Genomic DNA, 22,585 nt, shown 5'->3' with positions numbered 1-22,585 from the left:
AATATCTTATTGGCAATGATCAGACCACAGGCTCAAACAACTAAAGAATATATTTTGTCGTCCAAGTTTGGTCGATATATAGGGACTATTTTCTACAACTCTGCCAGAAAGAATCTGCGAAAATGCCTTGATTTATGAGCTGTGATATATCCTCTTGCCTAAGCTCTAACCATCAACTGCATGCGCTATCACTGACGCTTAAAGGTAATAGTCAAACTTTCAGTACCTATAACATAGCTAGCGCGCTTTTCCTAAAGACAAGCACACATCAGTTATAAGATCCTGTTCAAAACATATCAGCTTGATCAGAACTAAAGCATTTAACCAGGGACACCAACGAACAAACAATGAATTTCTATGAACCTTAAGGAAGTGTTCAGAATTCTTACCCTACAATATAATGCAACACATGCATTTCTATGGCATAGTATCATATAGTTAGGGCAGCAACGTTCTCTAGCAATACTTCTCTATCAGCGAAGACAACGCTGTAAATTAGGCAGTGTGCTCGACGAGCCAGTTGTTTCTTTTTAAGCCCGAAATCTGATAAAAATGGCCTCGGCGTACCGACTAGTTTACATCGTCCCCACCTGCTGGATGCATGCTTTTCAGAAACATTACATGGAACATTCATTTCTTACCACATTTCTAGGTCGCATATCTTCAAAGTTCTGCTAGTTAGTAGACCATAGATATGTCGCCACCTAATTTTAACAAATGTTTCGCACAAAAAGAAACCCCTGATATCAATGTGTAATGCGCTCTACTAGAGTTTAAGTATAAATAGAGTGGCTAACTAGGTATATGGCTAACTAATAATATTGACACGTGTATTTATATTTATCGGGCGACCAGGTTTCACCGCCTAACAAATCTTATCGCACAGCGCGGGACGCGCTTGCATGTATCCGAAGTTTCTGGAAAGTTATCGATGCTTCTATCCGCAGTCTGTTGTTGCCGAACCTTGTGTTATCTGATTTATTCGCCTGACGCGAATGATGTAGAACTTTATGGAAGGCACGCGGGTCCCAACGATTAGTCTCGAACATTCGACGATTGTGTATAAAAGCCGACGCGCTTGAACCGCTCATCAGATTTTCGACGATCGCCGACCGTGTTCGCCGCTATCGTTGTGCTATAAGTGTAGCCTGTTTTGTGGGCACAGGTCCGCCCAATAAAAGTTAGTTTTATCTATCACAGTATTGCTACTGTGTTCTTAACGTCACCACCACGTGACATCTGGTGGAGGTGCTTTTGGTCCATGTACCGGACGCCCCCGACAAGCCGTGATCCAAGCCCGGAACGCAAAGACAACACCAACGCAGTCCCGGACCATCGAGCAAGCCGCCGTCTTCAACAACTGCCCCCGGAGCACGGACTTTTGCCTGAGACCACCAGAAAGATTGCCACCAAGTCCACCCCAATGGCAGCCCCGGCATCGCCCATCGTGCTACAGCAGCCCAGGGAGCCTCCGACGTTCCGTGGTTCAACTTTCCAGGACCCGGAAGGCTGGCTTGGGACGTACGAGAGAGTCGCTACGGTTAACAAGTGGAACAGCGACGACAAACTGCGATATGTCTTCTTCGCATTGGAAGACGCGGCCACGACGTGGTTCGAGAACCGAGAAGCCACCCTAACGACCTGGGAACTTTTCCGAAGCGGCTTCCTGCAGACATTCGCAAGCGTCGTACGCCGAGAACGAGCCCAAGCGCTATTGGAAACCCGGATGCAGCTACCTAATGAGACGACCGCGATCTACATGGAAGAAATGAGCCGTCTCTTCCGCCACGTCGACCCTGAAATGCCCGAGGAGAAGAAAGTCCGCCTGCTGATGCGTGGTGTGAAGGAGGAACTTTTTGCCGGAATGGTACGAAGCCCACCGAAGACCGTCGACGAGTTTCCTCACGAGGCCACCAGCATCGAGCAGACACTCGAGATGCGAAACCGGCAATTCGACTGCCGCACGACCTCGACAAACTACGCCGGAGTTCAGTCACTGGCCGCCGACGACCTACGCGAGACTATCCGAGCTGTCGTGCGGGAGGAGCTACAAAAGCTGTTCCCATCATCACAGCCTCAAGTGGCTTCGATTGCCGACGCCGTGCGTGAGGAACTCCAACAACAACTTGGAGTAGCCCCTGAATCGCCGCAGCGTGAGCCGCAAGCGATGACCTACGCCGCCGTCGCACGCCGTCAAGGACCCCCTCCGCGACCGCGCCAGGGCCCTGTCACGCCACAGTTTCGTCGTCCGCCGCCGCCGCCGCCAGCACGACCACCCGTCGCCCAGCGCACCTACGCGAGGAAGACGGACATCTGGCGTGCTCCTGACCACCGCCCGCTCTGCTACCACTGCGGAGAAGCGGGTCACGTCTACCGACGATGTCCGTACCGGGAGATGGGACTGCGAGGTTTCGCCGTCAATGCGCCGCGTCCACAGCTTGGCGAGCGCCCACGTGACATCGCCGATTACCTCGCCGCCACTCAGTGGAGCCTTCGACGACCTTCCCGTTCGCCATCACCAGGCCGCTACCTGTCGCCGCAGCGCCGACCATACACTGGCCCAGCGCGGGGCCGGTCAGCGAGCCCATATGCGGAAAACTAAAAGCAGCAACCGATGGAGGTGCGGTTGCTGTTCGTCGAACTGACGAAGATCCTCCGCCGCCGACGAAGACGACGACGAAACGATCTCGACGACATAATAACGACACGCCGCCGTCCCGACGAAGTCAGGAAGGCAAGCCTACACCGACGAACGACGACTTGACGACACGACGTTCCAACTTCAGTGCAACACGACGCAGCCGTGATCCGACGCCACGACCTAACTGCAACGCCAGACAAAGAACCACCGACCTCGACGTGCTTCTCGACGGCCACGCAGTCACTGCCTTAATCGACACAGGGGCTGATTACTCCGTCATGAGTGGACACATCGCCGCCCAGTTGAAGAAAGTTAAGACTACGTGGGAAGGCCCTCAAATTCGAACCGCTGGAGGACACCTCATCACGCCGTCTGGAGTCTGCACGGCAAGAATTACCGTTCATGACCGGACTTACGCTGCCACCTTCGTTATCCTCCAACAGTGTTCACGAGACGTCATTCTCGGCATGGACTTCCTGAACCAACACGGCGCAATCATCGACCTGAAGTCGAAGTCAATAACGCTGTCGGAAGATCAAGCGATAGCGCCGTAGAGCCCTCGTAGTCACCACGCCTTGAGGGTGCTCGAAGATCAAGTGAGCATCCCGCCTCGCTCCAGCATTGTCATTTCGGTCGGCCCCGAAACACCCGTTGACGTAGAAGGCGTCATCGAAGGCAACCAACGTCTACTACTCGACCGTGAAATTTGCGTCGCAAGAGGGATCACTCGACTGCACGGAGCAAACACGAAGGTGTTGCTGACAAACTCCAGCCAGGAGTTCAAGCACATCAACAAGGGCACGACGATCGCATACATCGAGGAATTTCTGGAAACCAGCGATGCGTTTGTCCTCTCGGATTCTGTTGCATCTACCCCGACGACCGTAGTTCCCGAGCCAGACTTCGACATAAATCCAAGTCTCCCCGTGATTAAGAAGCAACAGCTCAGAAGTCTGCTTCGACGATACAAAGACTGCTTTTCGACGTCATCGAGGATTCGACAAACCCCAGTCGCAAAGCATCGCATAATAACCGAAGAGTGCGCTCGACCACTCCGCCAGAGCCCTTGCCGAGTTTCGACGCGAGAACGCGAAGCTATAAAACACCAAGTCGACGAAATGCTGCGCGATGACATCATCCAGCCGTCGAAAAGCCCGTGGGCGTCTCCAGTTGTTTTAGTGAAGAAAAAGGACGGAACCCTACGTTTCTGCGTCGATTATCGTCGATTGAACAAAATCACGAAGAAAGACGTATACCCCCTCCCACGGGTAGACGACGCATTGGATCGGCTCTGCAATGCTGAATGCTTCTCATCGATGGACCTCAAGTCTCGCTACTGGCTAATAGAGGTCGACGAAAGGGATCGCGAAAAAACCGCCTTCATCACGCCAGACGGCCTCTACGAGTTCAAGGTTATGCCATTCGGACTGTGTTCGGCGCCTGCAACGTTCCAGCGCGTCATGGACACAGTATTAGCAGGACTGAAGTGGCAGACCTGTCTCGTTTACTTGGATGACGTCGTCGTCTTCGCCGGGAATTTCGACGATCACCTCAAGCGGCTTGCGACAGTACTAGAAGCCATCAAGTCGTCAGGGCTTACTCTGAAGCCGGAAAAATGCCGCTTCGCTTACGATGAGCTTCTGTTCCTACGCCACGTAATCAGCAAATCTGGTGTCCGTCCAGACCCGCAAAAGACAGCTGCAATCGCACAGTTCCCGCAACCCATCAACAAGAAGGCAGTGCGTAGGTTCCTTGGCATGTGTGCCTACTATAGGCGCTTTGTCAAGGACTTTTCACGCATCGCGGAGCCGCTAACACATCTAACGAAATGTGATGTCGAGTTCAAGTGGGAAACACCGCAGGCCGACGCATTTGAAGAACTCAAACGACGCATGCAGTCGCCGCCGGTACTTGCGCACTTCGACGAGCACGCCGATACCGAAATCCACACTGACGCCAGTAGCCTGGGCCTCGGTGCCGTTCTAGTCCAAAGGAGAAACGGAGTCGAACAGGTGATAGCGTACGCTAGCCGGTCGCTGTCAAAAGCGGAAGGCAACTATTCTACGACCGAAAAGGAATGCCTCGCCATCGTTTGGGCTACAGCTAAATTTCGCCCTTATCTTTATGGCAGGCCATTCAAAGTCGTCAGTGACTATCACGCGTTGTGTTGGCTAGCGAATATAAAGGATCCTTCAGGACGACTCGCGCGGTGGAGCCTCAGACTACAAGAATACGACATCACTGTCACCTACAAGTCCGGACGAAAACACTCCGATGCCCATTGCCTATCACGCGCCCCCATTGACCCGCCGCCGCAAGACGACGAGAATGACGACGCCTTCCTCGGAATGATAAGCGCGGAAGAATTCGCTGCACAGCAACGGGCAGACGCGGAGCTAAAATGCCTCGTCGAATATTTGGAAGGGCACACCGACGTTGTCCCCAGGGCATTTAAGCGCGGGTTATCTTCCTTCACGCTTCAAAACAATCTACTCGTGAAGAAGAACTTCTCCCCAGTCCGCGCCAACTACCTTCTTGTTGTCCCGTCAGGACTTCGTCCAGAAGTATTGCACGCCCTACATGACGATCCGACCGCTGGACACCTAGGATTTTCCCGGACACTATCAAGGATACAAGAAAAGTATTATTGGCCGCACCTGACCGCCGACGTCGTCCGTTATGTCAGAACTTGCCGAGACTGTCAGCGACGCAAGACACCGCCGACAAGGCCAGCCGGATTACTACAGCCAATCGAGCCTCCTTGCCGACCATTCCAGCAGATCGGGATGGACTTGTTGGGACCCTTTCCGACGTCAACAACCGGAAATAAGTGGATCGTCGTGGCGACGGACTACCTCACCCGCTTCGCTGAAACTAAAGCACTGCCGAAAGGTAGCCCAGCCGAAGTGGCGAAATTCTTTGTCGAAAACATCCTGCTGCGACATGGTGCCCCAGAAGTCCTCATCACCGACAGAGGAACGGCCTTTACAGCGGAGCTCACCCAAGCCATTCTGAACTACAGTCAGACAAGGCACAGGAGGACAACGGCCTACCACCCGCAGACGAATGGTCTTACGGAGCGGCTGAATAAGACCCTCGCCGACATGCTAGCGATGTACGTGGACGTCGAACACAAGACGTGGGATGCCGTCCTGCCGTACGTAACATTCGCTTACAACACGGCGGTGCACGAAACAACACAGATCACGCCGTTTAAGCTGGTTTACGGCAGGAATCCGACGACGACGCTCGACGCCATGCTGCCCCACGTCACTGACGAGGAAAATCTCGACGTCGCTAGCTATCTCCAGCGTGCCGAAGAAGCCCGACAGCTCGCCCGCCTGCGGATCAAGAACCAGCAGAGGACCGACAGCCGACACTACAACCTCCGACGACGCTTTGTCGAGTACCAGCCCGGCGACCGTGTTTGGGTTTGGACCCCTATACGCCGACGAGGACTGAGCGAGAAGCTTTTGCGTCGCTATTTTGGACCGTACAAGATCATCCAACGTATTGGTGCACTGGACTACGAGATCGTGCCAGACGGCATTTCGCTGTCACAGCGGCGCCGCTCACGACCTGAAATTGTCCACGTTGTGCGGCTCAAGCCGTACCACCAGCGTTGACGAACTTTGGGACTTCGCGTAACTGACCTTTGGACTTTATTTCTTTTCGTTGTTTTGTTACTTATGTTTAATAAGTGTCCCTTTGTGTTTCGCTCTCTTTGTAGCATCGGGACTATGCTTTTTAAGAGGAGGGGAGCGGAAAATAGGGAGCTTTCGAACGCTGTGGTCGCATGATGCATCGGCTCCGTCTTTTTTCGTGTGCTGTGTCCAAATTCTTGCCTCGACTCTCGTGATTTTTGGATCACTGGTGCTGTAAGTGACCCGCTGTCGAACGACACCTCTTCAGCGGAAATCGGACCTGTCATCTTCGGTTCATCGCCGTTTATTCGAAACATCCGAGCCCCCGCGCCCCTGCCGCGCAACGCCGGCAGCGTGCGTCGGCGGTAGCAGCTCCAGCAGCCATGAGTCAGGACGGCGTCGTCGACAGCGTCGACATGACTCCGGAAGAGATCCTCGATTGGCGCGAGAAATTTATTTACTCCGACGCCAAGAAGCCTTCGCCAGCCTCGCCCAGCACCCTCAAAACTCCACCACAAGTAAGCCACATTCTGCCTCGTCCTCCACCACTTCCAGCCGCAGAGTACAAAATAATTCTTCGTGTACACGGTGGAGTCAACTGCGCCAACATACATCCAGTCTCTCTCCGCGACATCGTCATCAAGTCCACTGGTCTCTCCACGGCTGCAGCATCGCTAGATCGACTCCGGGCCAACGAGATTAAGAACACAATCATCATAAGCACTCCCTGCATGGACAGGGCTGATCGTTATTTGAAGATCGCCACCCTCGCCATCATGGGCAAGAGCTACGAAGTCTCCACGCACGTGGCAGACCCTAAAAATTCGTGTAGGGGTATCATCAAGCTGCCGGCCTCCCTGGTAGAGGGGAACGTGTTGGCTAACCTTCGAGAGTCCAATCCAGCAATCAACATCCTAGCTGCTCGAAGAATGGGCTCTACAGACTCCATCCTGGTCACTTTCGAAGGCTCAAAGGTCCCCTTCTACATTGACTACCTCCGCACAGACCTCCGCTGCCGACCATATCGACAAAAAGTGGAGGCGTGTACTAAGTGCCGGCAGCTTGGCCATCGCCAAGACGTCTGCCCCAATGTGACCATATGTCTCTGCCCAAAATGCGGCATGCCAGATCCTCCTCAGGACCACAGCTGTACTCCCACTTGCATCATCTGCACCGGAACACACGAGACTGGTTCCTCAGAGTGCAAACTTCGCTACAAACCACGGACACCGCCCCCGGCACCTCCAGAATCTAAACTGCCACTTCCGGCCAGGAACGCTGTACAGGCCCCCAATCAACGCACTGGACAAGAGACGCCGCAGAGCAGCAGCCGCAAGAACGCTGGCGCATCGGCGCAGCTCCCATCATTGAAGCAAGCTTGGCCTCCGCTGACCCCACGCAGCGAGGAGACACCGCCCATCAACCATAAAAAGGTGAGCTGGGCAGGAGTAGTCTCCCACAATAGCAGCTCCTCACAATATGCTGATAGCTCTCTCATCAAATACTTACTAAATCAGAACGAAATGCTTAAAAACGAAATCAAGCAGCTCAAAGCAATGCTCCACCCCCCCATCGATATCACTGACACTCCTGTTGCTACTTCCAAACCACTCCCACAAACGCTTTCGCCCACACTCACACGTCCTCCGACAGAACGCATGGACACACTTGCATCCACTGCTACGACGGAAGCCGCAACTCCAATGCTGCCTTCATCACACACGCAGCCCCCACCCGCAAAAAGGAAGAATGCCGAAATAACAGACACCGAGAACACCGTTGAAAACGGCATATTTGTCCTCACTGACCGCATGGACGTTCTGGATAACAAACTTGTTGCCCTTGAAAATCGACTACAGAGCAAGCTTGATTCATTTATTTGTGAGGCATCTGCACAGTTTTGCCGTTTTCAAGAGCTAATCGACAGCTGGGGAAGACGCTCCGCGACGTCCCAAATTCCCGTCCTTCAAAATGACAATAATCATGAAGCCAGCCCGTAGTCTAGTCATCTGGCAGTGGAACTGCAGAGGGTTCCGCAACAAGCGCGCATCTCTAACACTATTTCTACAGAGTCTTAACGAGCTCCCTGACATTATAGCCTTGCAGGAAACACACGGGAAAGTCACGCTACCTGGATACAATACGTTTCAAGACCCTCACATAGACAAGCCCAACACTGCCATACTTGCAAGGCGACATCTTTCTGTTAAATGGGACACATTCAGCAGTACTGAAATCCCCCACGATTTCATCAAAATTCTACCTCAACGCCACACCCAACCCACCCTATGCGTGTTGAATGTTTATAGCCCTCCCAATGCTCGACACCACCGCTTTGAGAACATGCTTGCCCAGGCCAAAGCTAACGCCAATAAACAGCCACTAGTCGTAACGGGCGACTTCAATGCCCCCCATCAAATGTGGGGCCACTCCGCATCCACTCCTAAGGGAAGAGCTCTATGGCAGCACATACAAAATCAAGGTTTCACCATCTACAATGACTTCACTCTTCCTACCCGTCTAGGAAATAGCGTCAGTAGGGATACATCCCCCGACCTCACCCTTACTCACCGCATCACTCAGGCGACGTGGCAAAACCTCCAAAACAACTTGGGAAGCGACCATTACATCCTCGAACTCCGTGTAGATTTTAAGCACAGACCATTAGCCACGAAACCACTAAGGCTTACGAATTGGACGGAATTCAGAAAATCTCGCTGCAACACTAACGAAGAAACCATTACCGACATTGAGCAATGGGCGAACGCCTTGCAAGCAGATGTAGAGGCCCATACCACCACTCTCCCGCTAGACACACCCTTGGCCACAATTGACTCCAAGCTACTACACATGTGGGAAGCGAAGCAAGCTTTACTTCGGAAATGGCTAACAGCACGTTACAATCGTAAACTCCGAATCCGAATCGCCAAATTAGACTATCAGATCCAACAATATGCTATGAAATTGGCGGCGCAGCAATGGACTCAGGTTTGCGAAGGAGCGCATGGTACTCTCAGCAGCAATAAAAAGACCTGGCAACTGCTCCGGCACCTGCTCGACCCCACCACGTCTAGGACGCACAACAACCTCCAGATGAATAAACTGCTGCATGAACATGCAGCCGACCTGCCGACCATGTTCAGCAACCTGGCTTCCAAACATATGCCCCCTCCTACGCAAATACCCATGCCTGACTATGCTGGTGAACCCAATGAGGAGCTTTGCAGCCCCATCACAGAAGCGGAGGTTCGACATGCCATCAACCAAGTGCAAACCACCACGGCACCAGGACCAGACTCTGTGACTAATAAAACGCTTCGGAACCTCGATGAGCAATCCATAAGCAAACTCACCGAGTATTACAACCACTGTCTCGAAGTGGGAGAGATACCCCAACAATGGAAAGCAGCCAAAGTGATCTTCATTCCAAAGCCGAATAAGCCAATTCACATTGATAACTTCCGTCCAATTTCTATTACTTCATGCATAGGGAAGATCTTGGAGCACGTAATCCACCTACGCCTCTCCAAATACATAGAACATAATCACTTGTTCCCTTCGGAAATGACTGGCTTCCGCAAATCTCTTTCTTGTCAGGATGTCATGTTAAGGCTCAAAGAAGACATTATCGAACCGAGCGATGCACGTGACACACAAGCGTTGCTCGGCCTCGACCTCAAAGGCGCCTTCAACAACGTGTCCCACTTGGCCATACTACGCGAACTTAGCAGTATAAACTGCGGGGAGCGAATCTACAGCTATATACGCAGCTTCCTCACGAAGCGCACTGCGACGCTACAATTAGGCAGCGAACAATCTGGCCAAATAAGTTTAGGAAGCACTGGCACGCCCCAAGGGGCAGTACTTTCGCCCCTCCTCTTCAATTTGGCTATGCGACCTATAGCTTTCACTCTCAAGAAGATTCCTGACCTCCGATTCACACTGTACGCGGATGATATTACGGTGTGGATGACCGGAGGTTCTGACGGGCACATCCAAGACACCCTCCAAGCCGCAATTGATCAGGTCGAGCAAGTGGGTCACGAGTTGAATCTCAGGTGCTCCCCCACCAAATCACAGCTTCTCCTTCTACGCCCCACAAGACGCTTCAGGACTTCACCCCCGAATAGCCAACTCACGATTGAAGGGCACCCTATACCCCAAGTAGACAGGATAAGGGTCCTAGGATTACACCTCCAATGCAACCGAGCAAATCAGCATACCTTGCAAACACTACAAACAACGGTAGATAATACGCTCCGCCTGATAGGGAGGATCTCCAACAAACACGGAGGGCTTCGAGAGAAGGAACTAATTCAGCTAATCAAGGCTTTTGTCTTAAGCAAAATCACCTTCACACTACCGTATCTCTCACTCTCTAGGCAGGAAGAGGACACTGTGAATTGCTTGCTTCGCAAGATACACAAAGTCGCTCTTGGTGTTCCAATTAGAGCATCCACACAAAGGGTGATGGCCACCGCCACACTAAATACCCTTCAAGAATTAACCGAAGCTCATCTATCATCACAATACCACAGACTCACCACAACTGAAGCTGGGCGTGAGATCCTGAGACAACTTCATCGTGCTCCACCATTCAACGACAGCAGGCGACATCAACTTCCTCCGAACATACATGGACAATACCACATCCAGCCCCTACCCAGAAACATGCACCCCGAATTTCACGTCAAACGCCGCAAACATCGAGCCAAGGCGCTACAACGCAGCTATGGACAGGCTGAAGGAGTGTACTATGTGGACGCTGCAGCCTAGACCCCTAAACATCGTTATGCTGTAGCGGTCGTAGACAACCAGGGCAACACTGTTTGTTCAGCATCAGTCAAGACCATCTCGGCGGGTGACGCGGAAGAGGCCGCCATTGCACTTGCATCGGGACTACCCGATTGCGACGTCATTATTAGTGACTCTAAGACTGCTATCCGCAACTTCAGTAGCGGCTACATTAACAACCTCGCGCACTCTCTGCTTGTAGCTCACCCACCAGAAAAAGACATCGCTCTCGTATGGGCTCCAGCACATCAAGGACTCCATGGCAACGAAATGGCTCATGCCGCTGCTCGAGGATTCACGGACCGAGTGGCCGCAAATATGGGCCTAACTCTAAAACCCAATTACTCCCAACAACACACCAATAAAGACACACTCGTCACATTCCATGAAATTTGCACACATTACAGAAACCAACGCCTATTGTATCCACCTCTCTCTGTGCCTAGAACGCGCCAAAGAGAAATACTGTGGCGACAACTACAAACTCGCACTTTTCTTACCCCGCGCACTTTGCACTTATTCTTTCCCGCCACATACCCGACACCCAAGTGTCGCTTTTGCCCTGTCCCCATAGCAGATCTCTCCCATATCATGTGGCAATGCCCCATCAAAACTCCCCCCCGCAAGCTCAAACCATTAATTAGTAGCGAGGAGCTGTGGGAGACTGCCCTGCGCAGCTCCGATCCCACCCTACAGGACCGAGTCCTGAGGTGGGCTGAGGAGGTAGCGGAGGCCTACCACGACTGGTAGACGGACTTCTACACATAATGTGGTGATGGACGCCTGCTGGGACTGGACTACTTAGACCTCCCTCTCTCCCCCCGGCTCCTCCCCTTGCTAAAAAGGGGAATAAAGTTCATTCATTCATTCATTCAAGAGGAGGGTATTGACACGTGTATTTATATTTATCGGCCGACCAGGTTTCACCGCCTAACAAATCTTATCGCACAGCGCGGGACGCGCTTGCATGTATCCGAAGTTTCTGGAAAGTTATCGATGCTTCTATCCGCAGTCTGTTGTTGCCGAACCTTGTGTTATCTGATTTATTCGCCTGACGCGAATGATTTAGAACTTTATGGAAGGCACGCGGGTCCCAACGATTAGTCTGGAAAATTCGACGATTGTGTATAAAAGCCGACGCGCTTGAACCGCTCATCAGATTTTCGACGATCGCCGACCGTGTTCGCCGCTATCGTTGTGCTATAAGTGTAGCCTGTTTTGTGGGCACAGGTTCGCCCAATAAAAGTTAGTTTTGTCTATCACAGTATTGCTACTGTGCTCTTAACGCCACCACCACGTGACAATATATAGGGCTTGGCTAAATAAAGTTAGCCAAGCTGTTCAACGGAAGAAAGAGGTTTAGAAAACATGGCACAAGATACGATTTTAAGACCTATTGGTGTTCGGTTGTCAAAACTCCGGGAAAGAACATCGTAGGTCTTGTAATTGTACTTTGCACCGTCATTTCTAATTATGTTTTTTTTCGTTGAACAGCATGGCTAACATTAAGTGGGACCCACGATGTTATCTCATATTGTAAACAATAAACACAAGTAACAATATGTACTGCGAGCAGAAAAGAAAATGCGGCGTTCCCTTGTGCCTATCGCAACTCATCATACTTTACGCTGTCTAGGTGACATTTTGGACCCGAAAGGTCACTGGATATATAGGATAGGGGTCTTTTCGCTCGTTCCGAAGCGCCTCCGGGATAAGGGATTCGAGTGTGAATCGAGAGCCGTGCAAATGGTTGGATGGTTGGATGTTATGAGCTTCAACTTTGGAACGGGGCGGTGGGTTGCGCCACCAAGCCCTCATTATTTTATTGCGTATAGTCCTACGCATGCTAAAAAAAGAAAAGTAAAAAAAAATGGCTGTGGCTTAGGTAAGGTTAAGCCCAGGATGCGAAGCATATTACCCTTTATTTTAGTTGCTGAACCACTGTTTAGCCTGGTGAACTGCTGTTGCTTGGCTATATTTGGTTCGGCTAGACGAAGAAACAACTCATGCATTACTGCTTCGCCTTCAAGAGTGGAACGCGACAGCGTTCCCTTCGACCCGCCAAGGGGTGTAAGACAATGGGCTACAGGGCAGCGACTACGCGCCCCGCATTGGACGCGGTGAGCGTCGAGCAAAGCAGCGTTCGGCGCGGCAACGAAATGTGCGCCTGAACAAGAGACGCACGCCTCTAAGGCAACACCGCATTCACTAGAGGCGCTTTTGTACCGCTTTGAAGCATCGTACTCGTGGCTCAGTGGTAGCGTCTCCGTCCCACACTCCGGAGACCCTGGTTCGATTCCCACCCAGCCCGTCTTGCAAGAGTTGAGCCAAAGCCACTTCTCCTCTGTCGTGACGTCACGGTGTCACGTGGTTTCAAGGCGACACCGCCGCGCCTGAGGAGCTGGGTTGAGCTCTCGTAATATGCTTCGCATAAAAACCTGAGTGCCCTTCCACTCTATGAAGAAGGATGACCAGCGAAGCTTTGTATGTTGACCTCTGAATGGCGAACTGCGCCTCCGCCACGGGTCGGCCCTGCACTGTACTATCTTCGGGATCGGCCTACGTGCTTAACGCCAGCTTCATCACTGCGGCGGGTCGGCCCAGCATTGCACAACCTTCGGGATCCGCCCACGCATGGGGAGTGCTTAACGCCTGCTCCACCTCCTCCGCCGGTCGGCCCGGCGTTGCACTGTCAGCGGGATCGGCCCAGGTATGGATAGTTTTTTGCTTACCACGCCAACGACACGAAAATTTCCTTGGACGGTCGAGGTACACAGCTCTGCTATAAAAACTCCCGATAAATTTTCATAACAAAAGAATGTGAACCTCTATTGTGAATTCTGTTCTTGTACGCCTCTGCTGTTTGTGGTTTCCCTACTTCCACCAATCTTCCAATCGCCACTTACAAATTTCTATCGCGGACATGTTTAATTTCCCCCTTATCTCGCTGAACCCAAGGGCTTTATGGTGTCCAATGATTACTAAATCTACCGCTGGGCAGATATCTTCCCATTATAATACAACATGCTCCATCGTTTCCCTGGGTTTACAGGAGCCAATCAAATACTTCTTCCTTGTTATATCTCGCTTCATATGTGCGTGTTCTAAGGCGTCCCGATCTCACTTCGAAAAGTAATCAGCTTCCCTTTGAGTTATCATAAATTGTTTCCTTCCTGATTTAGTGTTTTCCTCTTAAGTTTTTACTCATGACAGCTTTCTTTTCCTTTAGCGCTACCAACGAGGTTATCTCTGCATCTCTGACTTTTCGGATGAGGTTCTTTGTGTGTTGCTCACCATACAGGCGGCATACTTTCTGGTAAGCTTCCTAGTTCTTTTACTCCACTGTGAATCAATGTTATCACTGTACAAATACATGGACCACTCTCCCAGACCATTTACTTTCTTCCATCTACCTGAATCGTTCTACATAATTAATTTTACTGTGAGCTTCCCTCATTTCAAAACTTGTCCAGCCCATATCACCCTGCAAAATTTCATTTGTAGTCTTCCCATGAGCGCACAATGCGAGGCGTCCCACTGACGTTTGCTTGCCATCGAGTCCTGATTGTACCCCTGATTTCAAGCGAACCGTATTTCCAAATGTGTCTTCAATTTATTACAACTTTCCACATACCCCAAAGCACCTCGCATGCACCTATTGTATCCCCATAGCGCTCTGTCTTTCATTATGACCACATTTCTCTTCCCCTTTACTCTTATTATTTTTTCCTGTGATTCCATATATATATTGCCTTTATTTATAAATAATATATAAATATATATATTGCCTCCGTTCATGAAAAGATACCAAGAAAATTATATTTTTTTACGCGAGGTATTTCCTGGCGCTGTATTGTCACTGTCTGTTCGATTTTTCCATTGCATATCATAATATCTGTTTTTGTAACGCTAAATTTCAGAACTAACTTATCGCTTTCCTGTCCCCAGATATTAGCCAGACGTTGGGTATCACTTTGCTTGTTAGCTAGCAACATAATGTCGTCCGCACATAACAAACCTGGAAGCTGCTGTTTCAATGCTCTACCGGCCTGTTTGTATGAGAGAATAAACCTGATATTACTTCTAGTGCTCTTTCCATCCTCATCATGTACATCATAGACAGCCGTGTGGATAAAGGGCACCTCTGCCTTTGCCCTTTGTTGATGTCAACTTTGTCCTCACTCCTCACCCCTTCCCATTCAATGCAAACGGTATCTTTTAAGTAACTCTCTCTCAAAAGCTTTAAAGCAATCATCGCCTAAGCCTTTCCTTTCCAGAACATCCCCCAATATGTTGTGGTATACGCTGTCATACGCTCCTGTGATGTCTAAAAAGGCCACATATAACGGCCGCCTTTCTATTCTTGATATTTCAATACACTGAGTAAGGACAAATAAATTATTATCCAAATGCTTACCTATTCGGTAGCCGTTGTGAAGTTCTCCCAAAATGCCATTATTCTCTGTCCATGCTTGCACCTTTAACTTAATTGCCTGCATTGCTACCTGTATATCACTGATGTAATGGTCAACGGTCTATACGAGTGAATTCTGTCTTTCTCCCCTAACGTTTTTAAATAAAGTCATTCTGCTTTGTCGCCAACTGCCTGCTTTCAACGGAGCTTCTTTGCTTTTTGGTCCTTGCCCATTAATCGGCCTAATGGGAACCTCATGTTGCAATAAGGCTGTGCGCTTCAGAATTCTCCCTTCGGATTTCTTCCAGTTGAAATCTGTCAGAACCGGCTCTTTTTCCATCTGGTTCTCTTTCACGCCCCCCTTTTCACTGTAGAATGGATGGTGCGCCATCTATTGCGCTCTCAGTAAACTTTCCTTGCGTTACCAGGTGTAGTTACATAACCGGATGCAATGTGACTAACTTCAGACCATGCCGCCTCCGATAGCGGTTGCTCGGACGGTGAGCCTGCCGGCTGCTTTTGTAAAGCTAGGGCCAACTGCAGCGAACAACACTTTTCCTCCTTCACCTTCACTGCAGAAGACACCTAAAAGGTGTGTTCTCTAGGACGACGTCTCGCAGTTTTCATGTAAGTAAAGGTTATTTTTCCCTTCCACCTGATTCACTTTACACTAAATAACGTAGATCAATCACTACTTCCCTTTACAATCGCCAACATCCCCCTATTAGTCGATCTTGATAGCGTTTAGTCTCGACTTGGTAAAGTAAAATGCTACCATTAAAAAATATGCGAGTAAAACGGAAATTCAACGAACCCCTCGCTCAGGAAACACGTGGAAGTCTTCGATGAGAACTTTCTTTAACAGGTCAACATCTTTGACAAGCAGAAAAGGCGCCGCTCCATTGAAGAACCTACGTTGTAAAAAAATAGAAAAAGGAATGAAAAAGAAACAAGATTATACCACGTGTTTCACATAACCAGAACTTAAAAATAGAGTGGTATGTCTTAAACAAGTGAGGCCAACAGCATATTGTTTTTCGTCATCTTGAGTTACGCAGGCAATGTTTACATGTATAATTAGCTACATATTGACATTTAGTTATGCAGTTACGGAAGTATTCGTTTAGGGGTACAAGTCGTAATTGAAAAGTCGTAGACCTTCCTCATAAAGAAAAAAAACAATCAAGTTGTTTCCGAGACGTTGTCTTTACGTGGTTCTTTTTTTTTCTGTCTCGGTGAAAGCCAGCGAAATATGAAAAGGCTATGGTGTCGTTACATTTATCGCATGTTGTAGGCGTAGATAATTCCGAATAGATGTTGTTGTTTAGAAGCACGTTCGGATAGGTTCTTGTTTGCAAGAGCCTTAGTGTAATGGCCTGAGCTCTGTTTAGTTTACTGTGCAGAGGGGGGAAGACCCTGCGCCCTACGTAGAAGTGCTTAGTTAGCTCGTTGTACGTGAGGAGCTGGTCCCTGCAATCTGGAACCACAGAATCTTCTTGCCTTGTGGCTGCATGGTTGATAAGTCTTCGTGCAGCATTCAGGGAAGGTTTGTTGAGGTTCGCGAGAGCACCGGTGATTTCTCCCATATGAGCAGGAAACCAGGTGGTCTTGTGGGGTTTTACGACCTTTCCTTCGAGAATTGCGAGGGCCTGTGTAGAGACGACTCCCTTGTCAAATGCTTGAATGGCTGCCGTATAATCGATGTGGATCCTTGTTCTCTTTGGGCCTAAAAAGTACCAATGCGATGGCTACCTGTTCTGCAATTTCTGGTTGTGTGGCGTACCGGGAAGCCGAGCTGATGACTTTTTGCGGGACTGCCTTCACGCTGGGGCACGCCCATGTGGTCTGATATAGGGAGGCGTAGTCGTTACAAAGGGGACATTTGCATGAGCAGTATAGTGTATGAGTAGTATAGTGTATTGCGTGTAGTCGGCTTAAATGGGGGCATGTGTTGGCTTGTAATCATCGCCGTGCTACGGCGTCTTCGTGTGAGAGGGTCTTGTATGGAGGTGGGTATTGCCGTCTGTTCAGTTGTATTCTAAAGGTACGGGCCCAATAGATGTGGCTGTATCGCTATTTTGTGGCGCCCGGGAGGCACGACCTCGGGCTACAGCGTGCGCACGCTGATTTCCACGGAAGGACTCGTGTCCTAGAGTCCGTATTATTTATTTGTCCGGGAACTGGGAGGCTTGATTGAAGATTCGGTGGGCGGTGGAAGATATTCTGCTTCTCGCATAGCTACGGAAAGCTGCCTGGGAGTCAATAATGCGTTAGCCTAGAGGTGAAAGCCAAGGAGATGGCTGCCTCCTTCGCTGCGAGGGCGCTGGCAGTGCGGACCGTTATCACGACCACCTCTCGAAGGCTATGGCCGGCAACGGTGGCCGTCTTGGCTGGTTTTTGGTGGTACTGCGCGGCGTCTGTGTATAGTGTGGTGGGGAGACTGCCGTATTTTGTCTGTAGAGTCTTTGCGCGAGCTTGGCGAAGAACGGCATGATGTTCCGGGTGTATGCTTCTGTGGATAGGAGATACATTGATGTGCTCCGTGATGTTGGGTGCCAAATGGATTGTTTGTTCATGCCCTTTGCCGTGTGTGGGGTAGCCTAGGCGCCGAAGGACTGTTCTTCCGGTTGGTATGAGCGCTAGGCGTTCTCGCTGTGCAGAAAGTTTTATGAAATATTACTGCAGAACGCATCTCGCAATGACGGTCGATGGTAATAAGAATTGAGGAATGTAGCGACAGATTCTTGAGGTCATGTTTAAGATGAGTAGTGGTATTTATTGTGAGACTTTTTGTTCCTTCGAATATCGACTATATGCACATAATTCGATATCGTCGCACTCTGCTATGGCACTCGCTTGCTAAGGTCGCCCATGAGCATGGAGGCATGACGACGACTGTGTGACGCCGACATAATGACGATATAGATGATATCAGCCAAATCACAAAGGCGTATAACGGCGACGGCATGAGGACATTGAGATGTCGATGTCTAAATTACGATGAGGGTATAACGTAACGACGGCAATGAGGACAATGTGAAGACTATACCTGTATGACGACGATGGGTTAACGACGACGGAATGACGACACGCTTATGATGATGATGGCATGAGGAAAGTGGGATGTCGAAGTTGCAATCATGACGATAGAACGACCGCGACGGCGTCCCGACCACGGTAGGACAACGAATGCATGACGATGACTGGATGACGACGATAATATGGCAACGGCACGAGGATAGTGGAATGACGAGCAGTGTTTCATGACAATGGCGTGACGGTGAATTGTATCACGAAGCTTATATGATGACATCAGCATGACCATTACAACATCATCATTGTCAGATGAAGAAGCTGTAGTGACGATTATAGCACGACTAGGACGGCATTACCACGACGACCTGGTAATGGAGGCGCGGCAGCGACTGTCTGACGATGACGACTTGACAAGGGTGGTATAATAATGGCGTAATGACTGTGTTGCCAATACAATAGCGAAGAAAGATTTACGTCGATGGAATGACGACAGCGGAACGATCGCGACGGCATCATGACCAGAAGGACACACCTAGTGGCCCAAGCATATAGACAACTTGGGCCACTGGGCCGGCTCAGAGACTAGACAGATAAATACACTCAAAACGACTGAAGTATGCAAAGAGTGTTATTCGTATAAAAAAATGCATGGCAATTTCGATGCTAACTATCGCGAAATTTGAGTGGAGCAGGATACGTGTTTTCATTTCGTGATTATTGTCGCAGAGAATATGAGACCGAAATCACCAAACCTATCCATATGTCCAAATGCCGTGAGAGCCTTTGCAGAGGGAAGGGCAGTATGGAAATGATGGTATGATGGGCGGCATCGGAGTCGTCTCTTATTCCACAGATCTGTGAAGAAAGAGACGACGAACGCGCGGCCAGTGGCACAAGAACATTCGCGCGGTTTCGCCAAGGGACGGCGACGCTTAACCGACGAACAGGCGCCTAAGAGCTGCGCCCTGAAAAAAAAAAGAAACATTTACCTGCGAGTAGCCCGGCACAGGGGTAACCCATACGGGGTTTTCAGAAGGAAAGGTTCGCAGCTCAGAGGGCTTTTGAAAAGAGCTTGTGCGGCTTTCCATCCCCCGGACCCGAATAAATTTTCTTCAACTGCGAAGCTTTCTATGGAGCTTGTGCTAGGGGTATTTTTCTGAACATCATCAAAGTGTGCCAAATTGTCCAATTGGCAATTTTCTCAGTTCTTTGACCACATGAGTGCTGCGGCCTCCCTGATTGGTTCAATATGCCGTCATCTCAGAATATGTGAACATTGCCGAATCTGAACATGTCCAGAAGAGCACTGTAGGTCGCACTTCTGGGCTACTTTTGGTTGAATTATAATATTTAATTCCATAAAACTTCCTCCACCGTGTGGATCTCCGCAGAACTGGTTTACCAGCATCGTGGCCTCCGAGATCAGACGTGCGGGTGCGATCTTGAATTCCACGCCTGCACGTCGGAATGCCTTCATAGACAGAAGAATATATGTTTATTTCCTTTGACAGTGTTTCACAGATTCGTATTAGGCTCCGTGGACGACGCTCCTGCACTCATTGCTCCTTTATTTACACCACATTCTCGTGCTACAAATACCAACCAATCGTGATAGCCGTAGTTTGAGAGCATCTACAACGAATCTAAGGAAACAGTTTTTTCTTGAAACTAATGGCCAGCATTTGTAACCGAATGTGAGTATGATAAAACGAGTGCGTCTTAATGACGGTGATGGGTGCGGGGGGTTTATTGGCGTAAGGGAGAGTTCTGGCCTAAGAGCAGCGAACAACAAATAGAGTGTTCAATGGAGCAATGAAGTTTGAAGGGTAGGTGTAATACGGCTATGTAGAGGCCTAAAAAAACGATTACTTTAAACAGATAAAATATATCCATTTCAACCTCTAAAGTGCGTTTTGACTGTAAAAGGTGTCAATGATTGTAGAACTACTACTGCCTCATCAGGGCCCTAAAGGCACAGACCTGGAAGCACTTGCCCTGCAAATAGCAACTACCCCAGCGGCAGCTTCTGGTGTGAGAATGCGCTGCGAATCTTTTGGGCTGATTACCAGTACAGCAACATCAGTTACGAAATTTGGAACTGCTTTAGTTTCAAAAAACAGTTTTGGGCCTAGAAACTTTGCTGAATGACGGTAATGAGCTGCTGTTGGGCATAAAGTGCTTCTTCCGTGCAGCTTTTGTTTCCCGACACTGCAGCAAGACGTGGAGGATGGTTAGCCTCTCGCAACATCTACAACAGACAAACAGCCCCTCCCCACCAGTTAAGAGGCAAGAAAAGTAGCGCGTCTTACGGAAGAAGCTATAACATTGGTTATAAGACAAGAGTAAGAAAAAACCCGACTTACCCAACTATATCGCCATATTCCTTTATCCAGTTGCTAAAGGCAGCTGTTCCTCCCTGTGACCAAAATAAGTTTTTCAAGTAAGAAATTTACCCATGATATAAACAGTGACTCTTGTTAAGGTGTTTACGTATATAACCAGTACATTTTTAAGCATAATCACGAAAGCCAAATTACAATAAGTTTCTGCTGATCTGATTAAAGGAATTGATTAAAGGAAAATGAAATTGTAATAAAGGAAATGAAAATGATCTGATTAAAGGAAATGAAAATGGATTAAAGGAAAATGAAAATAGCTAAAGCTATTTTCAAATTTTCATCGGTGCCACGGAGTACACGTACACTTAATGGCTGATATTGCGGGTAATGAAAAAGTAAGCGATGCTTGCCACCAGCATGTCAAGCGCAATATATTTTGCTTTAGAAAAAAAAAAGGAATTCAGAGGATGATTTTAAGACATCAGTGTAGCATCGTATGGCATCACGAATATTTACAAAAAACACAAATATCCATGTTTGCTGTGGGATAGCAACCATAACAAAATTAGAGAACTGGACTAATTCAAAATCTTTAGGTCACTTATAAGTAGACCGAGACGGAGACTGAATTCAATAATTATTCTCTACGTGCGCCATTGTGTAATACACCTAGAAATTGCAGTGGCGGCAGCACTTGTTGCTGGATATAGTGGCTTGCCGCTTATGCAGGCTACATGTGTCGCAATAAAACTTTCAATGTAAAAACCATGAGAGAGAGAGAGAGATAAAAAACGAAGAAATCAAACAAGCGGAGAGTGAGCATTATGCCACACTCTCAGCCTTCGCAAACTCCCCTCTCTCCCGCTATCTGCGTGACTCGTCACTAAGTGCTGGACTGGCTTGGGTGGGTTAGTAACATTCCATGACGGTAGACGTTTGCGCAGAAGAGAACGAAGGCGAGGGGCTTGACAAACACAAGAACAAACTTTCGACTGAATTTTATTGGCGATAAGACTTGAGTTTTATACATAGGTGATGGACGACGTGCATTCGCTTGGTAAATACACGAAAAACAGCAGCAGAACGAGGAATCTCTTAAACCAACAAGGGCCATATGAAAAGCGTGACACTTTCAGTCTCCTTTCTTCGCTCTGTAGCTTGTGCGCAAAAGCCCACCGTCACGTAACTCAGCACTTGGCAGGCTCGGAGCTGTGTCTTTGGATCCCGGTATATTTTACACAATGCGCATGGTTCGGGTGTTTTGCCAACCACTCTTTGCACGTTTTCCCGCGACAAGGACGTGCAACTTTGGTAGCTTCATTTTTTACGTATAGACTGAGCTTCTTGGCCGCAACCTGCGAAGGAGCCGCCGTGGCAGCTCGGTGAGGTTGCACTGCTGAGTTCGAAGCCACGGGTTCAATCCAGTCGGCGGCGGCCGCATTGCGATAGGGGCGGAATCCAGAAACGCTTTGGGTGGACAATGATGAACCGCATATGGTCCAAATTAATCCAGAGCACTCCCACTATAGCATCACTTGTGAACAATTGTAAAAAGTTTGGGACTTGGGAACACCAGCATTAAAAAATGAACCACATTACACACACTGTTTCAGTACATATTATACGAAACATGTTGCCAGTAATTGTGGACCCAGCTTCGTTAAGGAATATGCGAAGCATTAGCATGTGGACCAACATGTTTCTGTAAGAGAAACAG

At 49.2% G+C, this 22,585-nt stretch overlaps 1 protein-coding gene across 1 annotated transcript in view; it reads right to left on the bottom strand.

The window, feature by feature from the left end:
• LOC139054310 (cytochrome P450 3A27-like) overlaps window positions 1-22,585 on the bottom strand; it is a 77,114-nt gene that overhangs the window by 12,646 nt on the left and 41,883 nt on the right. Inside the window, exons 3-4 of the mRNA XM_070531129.1 lie at window positions 20,893-20,945; window positions 16,308-16,404 (exon numbers count right to left, since the gene is read on the bottom strand). Coding sequence (XP_070387230.1) covers window positions 16,308-16,404; window positions 20,893-20,945 — 150 coding nt within the window. The remainder of the gene's footprint in view (window positions 1-16,307; window positions 16,405-20,892; window positions 20,946-22,585) is intronic.

The sequence above is a fragment of the Dermacentor albipictus genome, chromosome 1 (assembly GCF_038994185.2).
Source record: "Dermacentor albipictus isolate Rhodes 1998 colony chromosome 1, USDA_Dalb.pri_finalv2, whole genome shotgun sequence".
NCBI lineage: Eukaryota > Metazoa > Arthropoda > Arachnida > Ixodida > Ixodidae > Dermacentor > Dermacentor albipictus.
The sequence above is the reverse complement of the archived record's forward strand: the minus strand, read 5'-3'. Positions and strand labels throughout refer to the sequence as shown.